Below are 15,606 nucleotides of genomic sequence, written 5' to 3'. Positions count from 1 at the left end.
GGGGGAAATAGGAGAAGCTATTAGAATCTCAACTAGAGACATACTAAGGAAGTAAATCTTTGTGGCAGGCAACTCCTTGATTCAAGGGCCAGGGGTAGGACTACTACTAACAGTGGAGATGGAGAGAGGTTTGCTACAGCTCTCCCAAACAGCAGTATAAGGTAATATAAGGACAAGGCATGTTTTTTACAAATATATATGACAGGACATACAATACACTCCTTGATCCAATCCATCCCAACAGATGGGTGTGCAGAAGGCCAGCTCTGCTCCACAGCAGCCCTCTCAACAAGACGGGGCAAGAGCTGCAGGCTTACTGAGACAAGCAGGTGAGCATCTCCCTCCCACCTCCCCCCTCCCGTGCTGCTGCAAGGCTGGTACAAGTGCCCAGGGCAACAGAGCAATGTTCACATTGGTTTCACCAAGGCAAGAAAGGGACAATGACTTCACAGGATTTATTCAAAACAGGAGAAGAAAAAGCTTTCCTTACAGACATCACCAAACACTTCAGTACGGAAGACCAGGGAGATGTTCTCACTGATACACACACAATGCAGAGCTACTGCTCCCACCATGCTGTCACAGGACAGTCTCCTTGAGAAGAAAAAATACACCCTCCTCAATTCTGCCTGTGTTTCACCACGAGGAGCAGAGAACACTCTCCCTTCCCACCGCTCATGAAGCGACACATCCACTCCCCATCCATCCAGAAAAAGCACACAGCAGCTGAGAGATCATCTCAGTTGGCTCACAGAGAACTTATCTAGCAGCAGCTAGGTGGTATTTCTGCTACTGGGGATGGGCCAGCAAGTAACTGGCCAACAGCTGCAAAGGTAGACCAGCAGAGAGATGGAAAGAGGTACTGATTTACACTGAGTCCTCCCACTTGTGCCCTCAGAACATCTTCCACAAAACGGTTCTGAAATGAGTCTTCTTCTGTACCAAGCACAGCACTGTGCTGGAGAAGCAAACTGTTCACTAAAATTTATTTTAAGCCATTAAAAAAGTTAAAAGATTCAAAAGTCTTGCAAGAATCACTGAATTGTGAACTGCCTCCCTCTTCCTTTGCCAAAAATGCCACTGGAATATTGTCAGAAGTCGTAGGATTTGACAGGAGGTTGTCATGGCTCTTTCATGAATCATTCATAAAATCAAATATTTTGGACTAGTTTAGCTTATCAGAGCACGGCTTTGACAGTGTTTCCACAAATCATCCCTGCTCCAAAGAGCTCCCAAACCCACAGGAACAAGCTTTATATGATTTTTCTTATTTCTCAACAGTTTTTGGCTGCCGTAAGCCCTTTGAAGCAAACCAAACTATCCTTGGCATCTGATCCTGACTTGTGCAACCTCTGCTTAGAAAGCATCACCTGCACCTCCCACACTGCCATTGGATGAGATGAAGACAGAGATATCCACCTTCTGCATGAGCCTGGCTTCATCAGGAGGAAATGTATTGCAGTGGCTCATGTAGATGGGGAGTGGAGGTACCACAGTGTATCAACACCGCCTTGCAGCTGGGAGAAGTTTAGGCAACCAAGTCCTAAGAGCAAGTGTTGCAACGTGGAAGAGCTGTCAAAACACACCAGTGCTTGGACTGAACAAATCTGACAACCCTGATTTTAAAAAAGTGCTTTAACAGTCAAGAAAAATCCTGAAACACACCAAGAAATGATTTGCTAGCAATGCACGTTTCGGAAGCCAGGCAAAGTGACTTTCCCGCGAGTATAGATGTCCTCGTCTGTGCCCTGGTTTATATGCTTCACCAGGTTCTTCTCAAACAGGAGGGGGTGATAAGCTCCCATGGTACAGGCACGGTCGTGAAACTTCTGGTAGTAGTGGCAAATGTCCGTCTGCCGTTTGGAAGGGAGGAATTCATACACGTCCACTTCATCGCAGAGCGTCATCATAATCACGATGCCTAGGGAAGGAAAGAAAGCAGAGCCCCATGTCAAGGCAGAGAAGTGATTAAGCATCCCAGTGAGACAGGCAGTCAGCAAGGAGCTTCCAGCTCCAAGGGAAAGGGCTTTCTTTTTCAGTGTTCAGATGAGAGGGGGGGAAAGACAAGTCTGGCCAGATGGGGCTGCTTTCCAAAGCCCTCTCTTGCAAAGCACATGATTGACTTGATTACAGCAGATTGTTTACAGCAACAGCCATGCCAAAAGGACAATTTGTAAGAGTGCTTCCATTCTCTTTGACCTTCATAGAAACTTGGGTGTCTGCCAACTGTGCACTAAAATCAGGTGATCCAAAGAGCCCATCACAAACCTGCTTGGGTAAGCAGCGACAAGACCTTCACCTCTTCCTCACCTGCCTCTTGTGAACACAGGGGATACGAAAGGGACTGTGCTTAGAAAGGACACCACAGTGAGAAAACTCTGCTCTTCAGGCTCCCCCTCAGCAGAGCAGTGCTGCCCTCCTGCTGCTTCTGACAGGGGCACAAAGCACTTCACATTCACAGCAGTGCTGGGCACACATCTGTCAACTTTCTGGCCATGTCAGAAGTCAGCCATAGCTATTGGCTCCTTTTCTTTCAAGTACAAGAAACAGCAAGAATATACTAGGGAAATGTATTATAAATGGTATCATAGACTAAAACATAGCAGAAAACTCATGTGGTGTCTGAGATGTCAGGGATGATGCACGGGAGAGGAACCCAGTTCACATTACATTAGAGCTCAGCCATGAAGTTAACTAAGGTGCATTTATAGCACATTTTTATCTACCTTTTCAAATGACAATTTTCATTCCTACTTAGGTCTTCCAGGAAACCTAGAGCTGCAAACTGGAACTTGTCTGTGGCGAGGTGACTTGTTTTACAAAGCGAGTAACTTGGGCCACAGTTAAGCCACAGAGGAACGTGCTGTTTGATGTGGCCCAGTGCCTGCCTTCCAGCACTCTGGTTAACAACCCTGCTGCTGAAGTCATGTGCAGAACAGCTATGTAACAGCATGATCAATATGCCAGCAGTGATGGAAAACATGTTGCACAAGAGCAAGGTTGTGGAAGAAAAATCAGACATTTAACTGGGAAAAATAAGAAATGACTCTACACAGAGGCAGAGGGTGCCAGCAGAGATGGGAGCTGTGACATGAGCAGAGGAGGGTCTGAAGCACAGCAGTTGAACATCCACCTAGCAAACACGACCATAGGTCTAGCCTATGATTTCAAATACATGTGAACCCCCAGAAAAGTTCACTTCTTCTTATTCAGCTGGTCATGAAATTTGCTCTCCAATAAGAAGGAAAAGCTTTGCAACAGCACAATGTAGAATGAGCCCCCTTTGCCAAGAGGCTGGGTTTAGCATGCTGGCAAACAAGACATTAGAATGCTGAAATCTTCAGGGCAACTGCTCAGTCTGACCAGCCCTGGCTCCTCAGGAAGTCTTTAGCTAGAGATGGTTTTGCACATATATATTCATTTTCCCCTCATATTTATATATGGAAAGTATAAACAGGCAAGCACTTAGATTTCATCTGCACTAACCAGATTTGTCTGACAAGATCTGAGCCCACAGAAGCCATATCCTTCCTCTCACACCTCATGGAAACTGCTCCGGTGCTAGAACCTAGAAGTTCATAGAGACCTTCTCAATGTTACAATCTGCTCTCATTTTCCAATTGGATCCAGGCCATGTCTGCTGCAAAGCACTTTAACACAGCTGAGCTGCTACTTTAAAGACAGGAAGCTTAAATTTTGGCATAAGATAAACACTGTAACAGCAACTCTGATAAGCACTATAAATCTGTAATTGTCCTTGAAAAATGGCATCCTGGAGAGGTCCTGTCTGCAAAATGAAGAAGTTTAGAGGGCAATTATCTTACCAAGCATTCCTGAAGACGGTGGATTAGGCTGAATGTGCTCCAGGGAATTCTCCTGCAGAATATCCCAGAGCTGCCACTGCATTTTTGGGTTCAGGATATAGAAGGGCTGCTCTGGATGCGCACTGCGGTACAATTTATAGCTTTCAAAAAAGTTGTAGTCTGGTTTTCTGTACCACTGCAGAACAGAAACAAGAAGTTAGACTTTTTCTAGTCCACTCTTTCCTGTAACCAACAGGAAATTTAGCTCTGGATCCTCTACTGTGTAAGCTGGAAAACAGCAAGTGTGGCTACCCACACCGTGATAAGAACATAACACCATGGCTTTTGCAGATGATTTGGTTTTGCTGAGTAGTTCTTGGGATGGAATGGATAGAAATATTAAGATCTTGGAGAGCTTTTGTGATCTTACAGGTCTCAAAATAGAGGGGGAAAAATGTCATGGGTTTTTTTATAAAACCTACTAAAGGCTCCTATACCATCAATGACTAATTCTCGGGTCATTAATAAAACCCCCTTAAAGCCAATTGCACCTGGTGACTCTGAGAAATACTTGGGTCTACAAATCAACCCATGGTCTGGTCTATCTAAACCAGAGCTACTATTGAACATGAACAAATGGTTAGAGCTGATAGACAAGGCACTGTTAAAACCATGCCAAGAAGTCACCATCTAGAAAGGTTACGCCATCCCTGGAGTGATACACCCGGCAGGCCAATCTAATGCAAAAGCCACAAACGTAGAAATGCTTCACTTGGCAACTCCAACTTCTGTCAAGTGTGCTTACATCTCCCCCCCAGCACATGAGTTATGTGCTCCAACCAGGGATGGGGGCTTGGGCACAGCCAGGTTAACTGCATTAACTCCCAGCACACAAGCCAGAAGGTTGCACAGAACAGCGCAGGCTCCCGGTGAAGCCGTAAGGTCTACTGCAAGAAATGCAAATCTCGAGAAAGAGTGCTCCAAATGATGGGTTACAGCTGCAGGGGACAGGGATAAGATTCCATGCATCTGGGAACTGCAGTCACTCTTGGTTATGTCTGAAGAGGGGAGTGATCTAGGTGGCTATACAGAATGGGAAAGACCTGCGTTGAACGGTTATTTTCCTAAACCGTGTAACTGGAGAAAACAAGAGTTTAAAAATGGATCAAACTGCAATCCCAGGGGCAGGGTATTAGTAATTTTGAGGGGGATAATATTGGATTGGAAATAATAGAAGCATTCCTCAAAAGAAAACAGTAAGTGCCCTACAACTCAGGGCAATGTGTATCCCACGAGGGGTAGACAAGACAGCCTCAGTAAAACCTGTAGGCACTGCAGTTCTGAAATTGAATCCACCACCCATATCATTGGCTTCTGCCCATCAGTCCAAGAAGCCAGAATCAAAAGACATCATTTGTGAAGTTCTTATAGAAGCAGCTAAAAAGTGCAATTGGCTTGTTTTCCAAGAGCCACTGATGAGGGACGACAACAATGAATTATTTACACCCGATCTGGTTTTCGTCAAAGATCAGACAGCGCGGGTGGTGGATGTAACAATCAGATTTGAAAGCAAGGCAGCTACTCTTAAAGAGGCAGCTGAGGAAACACCTCAAGTACCAAATTAAAGAACTGACCAATGCCTCAACAGTTAAATTGGCAGGTTTTCCTTTGGGGTCTTGAGGCAAGTGGTTTGAAGGTAACTTTGAACTATGTACTGAATTAGGTCTCTTCGCTTCCCAGCAAGAAAGAGCTGCCAAACATTTGTCCAATAAGACACATGTTTGCAAGTCTGGCCAAAAGGCAGTGTGATCCTTACAACTGAATTGTTTCTATTGTTTTGTAGTTTTATTGTAGTTTTCTGTGGTATTCTTTGTCGTTTGCATTGCCCCTTTGTTTTATGTATGGTAGATTTTAAGTCCCTTTGCTTTTAGTGTACACTGCTTTTATTTCCTTTTAAATCAATCCACCCAGCTGTGAAGGCCAAGTCCCACCCAATGGCTGTGGAAGCAGCACTATGGAATCCCATCCTGATCCATATGATGTGTCGTATCACAAGTAAAACTGGACGTGACACAGTTGGACAGGCCACCTTCACTTAACCTGGAAAAGAGACAGCTAGTCTGTCTTAGTAATCAGCCCACTCTTTCCTGTAACCAACAGCAAATGAGGACAAGTGAACCAAAAGGTCCTGCCTGCCACAGCTAGACACACTCACTTACTGTCCCCACCACCTCATCTGCCCTTTGAGTCACTGTGGTGACTTGACTCAGGGAATAGAGCAGGGAAAACCCAATCTCACTGAAAGACCATAAATTGAGATCAATGATAAGCATCTTGTATCATTTTATTCTGCACCTCCCAATAGCAGACAACATTGAGAACTCTGCCTTAAATGTCACAGACCCTGACACCTCTTCACACTGGAGTACAAACCCTATTACTGTTTCAGTGAGGGAGCCCTGGCACAGGCTGCCCAGGGAGGGTGTGGAGGCTCCTTCCTTGATGGTCTTCAAGACCAGCCTGGACACGATCCTGTGTGACCTGAGCTAGGTGAACCTGCTTTAGCAGGGGGGTTGGACTAGATGATCTTTAGAGGTCCCTTCCAGCCCCTCCCATTCTGTGATACATATACACACACACATGTACCTAAACACAACTAAAATGAATGGATGCTAGCATTAACCCAATCTGTAATATACCTTCTGCAGGTAAGTGGATTTGCATCCTAAAACTTACCCTTTTAGTAAAAACAGTTAGGAAGCATTAATGTTATCCTAAAGTCATTTCAAGATCTTTTTTTTCCATTATAAAAATATCCCATCCTAGCTTTACTAACTCTTAAACACACCATACACATACCCTCATGTCTCCTGGAGGTGTGGGACTAGACATGAAAATAAACATCAGTGAGAAAATATGAATGCTGTCCAGGGGAAGGAATGCAAAGACCTCTCAGTTACAGACATAACATTTAAAAATCGACTATTCACTCCTATCTGCTTCCACCGAACCTCCAAAGCTCATCACTTATCAAATAGCACTCTTTTGTACTCAAAAAGTGCTGGTTGACACAGAGGAGGCATATGCTGAGATCTTCAGAGGGTTTCCCAGTCTGTTTATAATGCATCATCTCATGTCAGACTGGTGCTTGAAATATCCAAACACCAACCGTCTGCAAATCTTAAAGCAACTGGTGGGATGATGACTGCTGCAGTCACTAGTGACCTCCTCCCTGCAGCATCAGCCCATTGCAAAGTGAAGGTGGTGACCCATTATACTTGGCCTGAGGCCCTTCAGAGGGATTAGGAACAGGCAAGTGTTTCCATAGGAGCACCTATGCACAAGATCTTCTTAGAAGTACACACAGATATACCCATGACAACAAAGAGATAAAGGAGAATGGCCTTAAAATGAGTGACTGCTCACAGTAGGAAAAAGTGGGTAAACATGCACTTCAAAGCACATGAATCTGATGTCACTTATAGAAAAGTCAGCCTTACCTCCTGAATTTCTGCATGATACGGTGCTGGATCCCAGACAATCAAGATTCCAGTGTTATATAGTGCTTCCTTCAGGAACTGCTGCTCCTCAACAGTTACAAGCTTGAATAACAAGAGGGAATAGAAGAACATACAGTGTGCTGTCAGAATTAGCAGGCAGCCAAGCAGTAACACACACCTGACTACAGACATAACCACCCTGCATGCCCCACTGCTTGCCAGCAAGGACACAAACCCCAGTGCTGCCCTGGTCCTATCTAGCAGCACAGGACTCAGTGGAGCACCACAAGGAAAACCACCAGGACACTTCACAAGGTTTTCTCTATCCATCTTCAATCATAAAATACAGAAAGGACCTGCAGGGTGAGCAGCTTGCATGATGGATACCATCGCTACAACTACCAGATGCAGGTGGGAACTTCAGGTGCCAGGCCAATCTAGGAAGAGTCTAAATGCAAACACACTGTTGGCTTCAACATGAACCTTCAACTGAAGCAAAAAAAGTCTGCCTGTGGGTGGTTTCTCCTGAGCAGTATGAACTCAGGCAGCCAGGGCTGGGCGCTGAGACCACTGGTGTGAGACAAGAGACTGTGGCACCTCCAGCTGCTGCTGCCCTGCACTGAGCCCACCTTGCCTCTCCAGAGCAGCATGCTGCAACTCAGGGAAGGGAGGTTTCAACCTTGTGAGAGCAGCAATGAGAAAGCAAGCACCCCAAAGCACACGGGCTAGAGGCAGTATGGGTGGCGAGCGACTGCTCCATTAGATGCCTTCCCCAAATGAACAAAACCAGGTGGTCCAAGGCCACCACAGCTTGTCACACTTGAGGGTAACTCAGGTCTGCAGCTAAAAGCAGTCAGAACCAAACAAGACAGTGACTGACCTGTCCTCCCCACCCAAGGGCAAACCTGTAGAAGACACAGCTTGTAAACATCTGCTTAGAAAAGCATCACCATAAAAATCATCTCCCACTTGTCCTGATTTGCTTCGTGGATCTAATTAAGAGCATGCCTATTTATCTTTGAGTATCCTGGCTGTCTGCAATACCAGAGCACAAGGCTGCTCTGGCCAGCCCAGACAGAAGTTATTCCAAAAGCAAAAAGGGTTTCCTTGCATCTGTTCTTAACTCTGCGGGATTGGCTTTGGCCCTGACCACCTGTACTGCCTGGTTTCATTCCCTTGCAGCAGCTAAGATATCCAGGCCACTTGTAGGCTGGAGATGTGAACTTCTGCCTCTAGTCTGTGATGGCCAGAGGCAGGGGCAAGAAGAGGGCACAGAGCTGGCACTGGCCGGCCCCTTGGCCATGCAGGAGCGGTCCAGAGCCCTGCGGCAGGACAGGAGCAGGGCAGCGAACACAGGCCCTTCGCTTTCATTCCATTGTTTCTATTTAAAGGCTAGACTTCAGGAACTTTGCTGATGTGAAACACATGAAAGGAGGATTCAAGAGATACTGAGCAGCACAGAAAGCAAAGGTCAGCAAAGCAAAGCCACGTCAGTTGGCAGAGGCACACAAAGAACCCAGGTGGGGAGCACAGCCTCGGCTGTGTTTGCTGTTTCCTTCGTGACACCAGAGCTGCTTCTTGGCACCACTTGTTACCTAGTGGTCACTTAACCTGGAGGAACCTGGCTCTTCAGATACCTTTAGTGCCTATTTGTTCTGTTTAACAGCAATTCTTTTCCAATTCATTTACACTGCAGCATCTTGCCCAGCTTTTGGATCCTAATTAGTTAGTCCATCTATTGATTGCCCAGTTAATTTGTCCTTTAGCCAATTCATTGTTTAGCAAGTGTCTTACTAATACAGTCCCTACCCTCCTGGTATATTTTTGACCATATCAAAACGAGTTCCTTCTCTCCAGGCACTGCAGTCAATTCTCTGTAATGTAAACATGCTCTCCTCTCCCATCACAATCTTATTCCATTCCACTGACATGCTATCTCCTTCCCCTTCCTCCCTGCAGATTCCTTAATGGCAATAACAGCCAATGCAGCCAAAGCAGAGAACGCTCTCCTTGACAGGGAAAAGTCAGCCAAGAGCTATAAACAAGGGCTGAGAGGAACAAAGTACTCTGCTCCTTGGTCAGCTCTGCAGAAAGGAGATGTGTCCTACACAATAACACTGGCACTCCCCCTGCACACTCTTCAGCCCTCATTTTTGCAAGATGTGACTGCTTTCCCAGGGAAAATTGATGCCTCGTGCAAGGCTGCAGGAAAATAGGCTGTTAAGGGCAGTAGTGATGAACTCATGAAGGTCTAAGAAAATAAGCAGGACAATGTTGAAGAATTTCTTTCTTTAGAACAAGCACCAAGCTTGTGGCCTACAAACCTATTCTCAGGATCACAGAATCACAGAATGGTGGGGTTGGAAGGGACCTTTAGAGATCATCCAGTCCAACCCCCCTGCAGAAGCAGGGTCACCTAGATCAGGTCACACAGGAACGTGTCCAGGTGGGTCTTGAAGCCCTCCAAGGAAGGAGCCTCCGCACCCTCCCTGGGCAGCCTGTGCCAGGGCTCCCTCACTCAAACACTCAAACAGTTTCTTCTTATATTTAAGTGGAACTGTTTGTGTTGCAGCTTCATCCCATCACCCCTTGTCCTGTTACTATCTACTATAGAAAAAAGGGATGTCCCAGCCTCCTGACACCCACCCTTTAGATCTCAAATTTCCCTCTCTCCTGCCAGTACCAGTCTATTAATCTTTCCCTGTTCACACAGATGCACAAGATACCCCACTACTGTTAAAACTATGCCTCTGACAGGTAAGTGCTGGAGACCAGTCAGCAAATTACAGGAAAATATCTTAAAACACGAAGCAACTTAGTGCCACGGGGCTGCCATATGGAGTGTGCCCAGCACCACATGGCACACATGACACTGTGGGTACTACTCAGTGTGCACCAGTTTCTACAGATTTCATTCAAGAAATCCCATTTTCTTCATTTTGGGAGTGGACTGAAGATTGACCACCAGTAAGAGCCAAAAAATAAGATCAGCCAAGACACAATCCCATCTCTACTCTCAGGGATCACTTACAACATAAAACAGCCAAACCCAGAACAAGACCAAATAATAACTTGTCCAGCCAGAGCTCTCAGCAAGGCAAGCTGAAAACAAAACACCACTGGGCAGCCTCATTAACAAGTAAAATTATGTTGCCATGACTAGAACAGCACTGGACCATTAACAGTGAAAACAAAAACACAGAAGAAAACCAGTCTGCCAGCCCAGGGATCCCTGAAGGCAACGGGCTGCAATTAGAGCTGCTCAACTTAGAAACTCCAGAAGAGTGGCTCCTGCACTGTTCACAGGGAGAGCATCTTTTGCCCAGTTCAGCATTTTGAGTAAGCTTTAGCCTCTAAAAACTGCAGCAATTTTTCTCTCCCTGTAATTGAAGTTTCCTAAGCTGCTATCTCTGTTCAGAGGGAATGATGGCAGATGAAAACTGTCACCCACAGCTGCAGCCTGATCTGCATGGAGATGAGAAGCACTATAATGACATAGCCATAACTATACTTAGTTCAAAATAAGAGCATCTACATGGTGAGTTTTTACTACTACATTATAGCTGTACAATCACAGTTACCCTCCTTTCTGTGCAGATAACCACACAGATAATCACACAGGCCACCTACAAGCTTTTGCTGGTAAATGACTTCACAGTGCTCTAAGTTTGGCAATTGCACATTATCCAGAGAATGTTTTCTTAAGTGGAAACACCTATCTGATATCACAAAAACACACATAGAAGAGAAGCCTAACAGTCAGAGGAAGAAAAACATCAGCAGCCAGATATGTCTGCTGGAAACAAATTGGTTCAGAAAGGACAAGCTGTCCAACATCTGAGTGGTGGTTTAACACAAGGGAATCAGGACACAGCAAGCAGCAGAACAGAGCAGAGCAGCAAAGGGAGAAGGTGAGACCCAAGAGCAGAAAGAGGTAGTGACAGCATTTACACAAGAGGCAAGAACATCATTGAAAAGATACACAAAATGAAGCAGGGAAACTGCTTACAAGCTAGCTCCACATCTTGCTTTTGAAGAGGATGGCCAAGATCCTGCTACTGCTTTGAGAAACTTTAAACCTTGTTATATGGCAGCACCCATGGACTCCTCACAAAAGAGGAGAAGAGAAAACACCAGGCCTATAAATCTTAGCTTTGGAGTGCAGAAAGGAAACTGCCTTTCCAATACTGGAGTACAAAAGCTACGCTTCAGTCCCCCATCTCTCTCCCACCCCCTCCTTCAGTCTTCACGTGCCTACAGCCTCCTCTTCTTCCTGGGTGAGATGGTGTTGGCATTCTGTGCTGCAATGCTGCACCAGAACTTTAATTCCATGACTCTTGGCCTGTCCAGTATTTTACTGTCCCACTTCATTCCCTCACCAGCACACAATGCTGTGATTTCTTCTCTCTGCATGTCTACGCTTGAAAACCCCTTCCCACCCAAAACCAGGCCAACACGAAGGGTAGCAGTTGTATGGAAGTGGGGTGCAAATATTCTCTGAGGTGTACCTAGGGCAGTGACAGTCTCTGTTGTGGGTCTCAGTCTGCTCCTGAATGGGTGGCATACTAACTTTGCTAAGATATTGCTAGACATAGTCCTAACCACTGAGACTCTGCTTCAAAGCCTCTGAAGTTCAAAGAAAATCAGCAGAGGGACAGTCTCATACCTAGAAAGAGCTCTCAGAGTCAGGGGAAATTTAACTTGGTAAGCAATGCCTTGCATTAAAGTACTTTCTGACATGCTCTGCAACAACTCAGTCCCAGCTCCTCCCCCGGCACAGCTCAGTTTGCTGAGCGACATCAGCCAGGCTGCGGTGTCATTCCTGCCCCCGCTCCCCAAGTGCAGCAGCGAGCGTGCAGCTGACCTTCCTGTACTAACACACAGGCTGTGAGCCAAGGCAAAAATCACATTACCTTGTGCCAGCTGTAAATCACAAGCAGACCACTGCAGGTTCACTAGCACACGCCAGTCTCACTGCATTTATCCCAGATGTACCAACTGCTCCCCATTACAGGGACAGACGTTCCTATCCTACAGCTATTTGCCAGCAGGAGCAACCAGATGGGAAGCCGTATTTCCCCCGAGTTCAGTTTAAAGACCTCTGAGCAGCAGATGAACCCAGAAGGCCCATGGATGATGGACTGCAGCCTGCTGCAGCCCCAGGGGGAAGCGCACAGCGCTGCCAGGCTTCACCCGTTTGACACACGCTCGGACGTACCTGTGAGTTCACGAGACGAATTGTTGTCTTTTGACCCACATCTTCTTGAAACCCCTTGACAGGAGCCCCGTTGAATCGCAAGACAGCATCGTGGCTGTCTGAAAGCAAAACAGAGTGAAAGCCTGTGAGCTAACAACTAGCTTTTGAGTGACACAAGAGACATGTAATAGGTTATTCACCTGTGTTTCTAATACACTCTGTCTAGTCCCCGGCTTTCCACAGAACTAGTACCAAGACACATTCTGCACAAGTTGTTAGTCAATACACTTTTAATAATCCACTTTGTTTTAAACTACAGTCCACTGACAGAGCAGCCTGAGCACTTGCTCTGCATGGAGGGGCACAGCATCTCTCTCCTTCTCCCTCTTTTTCCTTCCAAACACTTTACCATCAGATAGACTGATTTACAATTAATTTACCACGTGTGTGGTTGCAAACTAAGGACTAGGAGATAATGGTGAACCAGTGTCCTCTTTTGCAGCCTGAAGGCTGACCAGGCTGAGTAACATGTGGAACAACCCTAGTGAAGCTGACTTCATCCTGCCAGCGTACCTCCCATGATACAGAATCAAAACCACTGCTGTGCATTTGCCAGGCATGGCTTGTTACATGCCTTGGGATTCATTACGTTCTCCTCTGCTGACATCATGTCAAGATAGCATAGCATTCCTCCAGCACCCTCCTCTGCCTTAGCACAGCCATCCACACTGCTCTAATGCCAGAGCCAGAGGGTGGCACAGAGGGTGTTTGTGCATGTCAGCCTGGCACCTCGGCTTCTCCCTGCCTACTGGCTGGGGTTGGATAGGAAACCTTCCAGGTGATAACCAGCAGTGTTGAGTTAGAGGAGCAGTACCAGCTTCCCTGCCTTCATGCTGAGGCCACATGGCCACAGCTCACAGCAGCTTCTGTTGGGAACTGCTGAGACCCCAGCCAGGGCAGATGGGTTTGTCTGGCCCAGAACTGCGTCTTTTTGAGATCATTTTCTCAAAAGCAGGGGTGTTCTCATAAGCAATGTAATTGCTGGTACCAAAGACTAGTTTCTCAGCTCCTTTATTTTCATAGACAAGTGGCTCTTATTTAAAGCAACATGCAAAACCCAGAAAGGAGAAAAACCCACATCCTTGCTGAGAAGTAGCTCTGCAGTTACCACTGCAGACCCTCAACTCTACTTCATACCTTGCATCAATGCAGTATAGGGTTATAATGTCTGCACAGATCTTCAGCCAGACAGCAAACACTTTAATGTCCTAAATTGGCATTTTAAAGGGTGTTCAATGATTAAACAGGCAGAGTGGCTGTCTCCCTGAAGCCCTCTTGTCTCCAAGTGGTTGTGTTGCACTCAGTATTTCCTCTATCAGATTTTTCCCTGGCAATTCATAACCTCCAATAAGACCAAAAGCCCAGCAAGAAACGGGCTCCTTGTTTACAAGTGTTTCCCTGTTCTGCTCTGCCAGCCTACCTTCCATTGACTAATTGCTCATTTGATCTCTTAATGTGATTACTCAGGACAAGTACTTCCTGTAATAATAATAATTCAGCAATATGTTGTGTTCATCTACCCAAATGCTTTGGTTTAAGCCTGTTGCATTTAGTACCCTTTTGGCACTTTCCTCTAACAAAAACACAGCTTTTCCTACATGGAAATATGTCAGGTCAAAACTGGGGAAAAAGTCTGTACATCAGTACAAGGAATACTCCAGAATCCTCCAATATTGACCCTGCCCAGCTCAAGGCTGCAAGTGCCCAAAACTCTGCAGAATCCCTAGCAGAGACGACTGCTTGACCTGAAAGGTTAAAATCTGTGTCTCAGGGGTGAGGAATGCAAGCCAGGGAAATCAGCAAGGGTTAATGGCATTCACCCCTTCTGGCATCCATCCCTTGTGATCTGGAATAAACTGGTGCTTCAGTTTTGGGAACAGGCTCAGAGGTGGGCTCTAAGAACAACACAATGGCTTTCCACATCTGATGTCCTTTCAGCTGTGCTGCAGCCAGAGCACAGCCCATCACACTTCTTAGCTGCTCCAAGACTGAATCCAGTACTTGCATGAACTGCATTGCAACACTCCATAAACACCACCCTCAGCTCTTGAGAAGGTCTCCTTCCAGAGGAAGGGAGCAGTTTTGTCGGTGTGCTGGAGCCTAACAAACATATCCTTGGGCACAAGCCAGCTGTGTCAGAGGAGAGTGCTCAACAGAAGGTCACTTACATGCAAACCTTTAGCTGTTGAGCTTCAAGATGCACCTAGAGAAGCCAAGACAGGTAGGTACTCAAAAAAGCCAGAAGTGGCTTCCCAAGTCTTGATGCATCTGGCCTCAAACACTCTCAATAGATGGAAACAATTTCATCAACCAACTCCAATAACCAATTACCAGGAGGCAACACTGCCCTGGTTCACACCACCACTATCCTCTCATTGCATCCTTCATAGCATTTCAACACACTTCAGACTGTTCAACCTCATTCTAGTGCCTGCCCACCTGCCCTGTGCAGTACCAAGGAGTTTAGGGGAGAACTTCTGAGCAAGTACCAGTACAAAACCCTCACCCCCATGTGAGCATCCAGGGACTATGATTCTGAAGGCTTTGCCCAAATTGTCCATGAAGAACATATTAGATGTTACCCATCTGCTTGTTTCAGAGGTTGAAGGCTACTTGCACATCAGTGCAGGCCAAAGGGAGTGATGGAATAGACAGCTAATGAATGCACCAAAGTCTGCAAAGCAGAGAGGAAGCTCCTAGGCTTTAAAACTCCTGCAGTGAAGCAGCAGTTGAGCAAAGTGTGAATCTTAACTGAGCCTCAAACAACAATTAATGAAGAATGCTGAGGGAACTGCAGACACAGGAGAATTTTCTGCCAGGCACAGAATCCCTAGTTGAAGGCTGGTGAGCTGTTTTTACCTGTATGCTGCTTTCTTAGAGACATAAAATGCTTTGGTATGAAAACACACTTCTTTACAATCCATGGTACAAGAAAAATGCTTCAGTGTTTATTAATCAATGCACTAACTTCAGCCAAATATGGCCAGATATAACTTTGAAAAGCACCACCAACCTTTGTCTGAAGAACTGATAAAACAAAGCCCTG

General features: G+C 46.0%; 1 protein-coding gene across 3 annotated transcripts in view; it reads right to left on the bottom strand.

The window, feature by feature from the left end:
• Nucleotides 1–454: 454 nt before the first annotated feature.
• Nucleotides 455–15,606, bottom strand: part of ST6GAL1 (ST6 beta-galactoside alpha-2,6-sialyltransferase 1) — a 51,600-nt gene continuing 36,448 nt past the window's right edge. For all 3 annotated transcript variants that reach the window (XM_062005787.1, XM_062005786.1, XM_062005785.1), the window contains 4 exons: nucleotides 12,522–12,619; nucleotides 7,304–7,405; nucleotides 3,825–3,999; nucleotides 455–1,921 (listed from right to left, as the gene is read on the bottom strand). In XM_062005787.1, coding sequence (XP_061861771.1) covers nucleotides 1,680–1,921; nucleotides 3,825–3,999; nucleotides 7,304–7,405; nucleotides 12,522–12,619 — 617 coding nt within the window. In that variant the 3' untranslated portion in view covers nucleotides 455–1,679. The remainder of the gene's footprint in view (nucleotides 1,922–3,824; nucleotides 4,000–7,303; nucleotides 7,406–12,521; nucleotides 12,620–15,606) is intronic.

Source organism: Colius striatus, chromosome 12 (genome assembly GCF_028858725.1).
Source record: "Colius striatus isolate bColStr4 chromosome 12, bColStr4.1.hap1, whole genome shotgun sequence".
NCBI lineage: Eukaryota > Metazoa > Chordata > Aves > Coliiformes > Coliidae > Colius > Colius striatus.
This window is presented reverse-complemented; position numbering and strand designations above follow the sequence as displayed.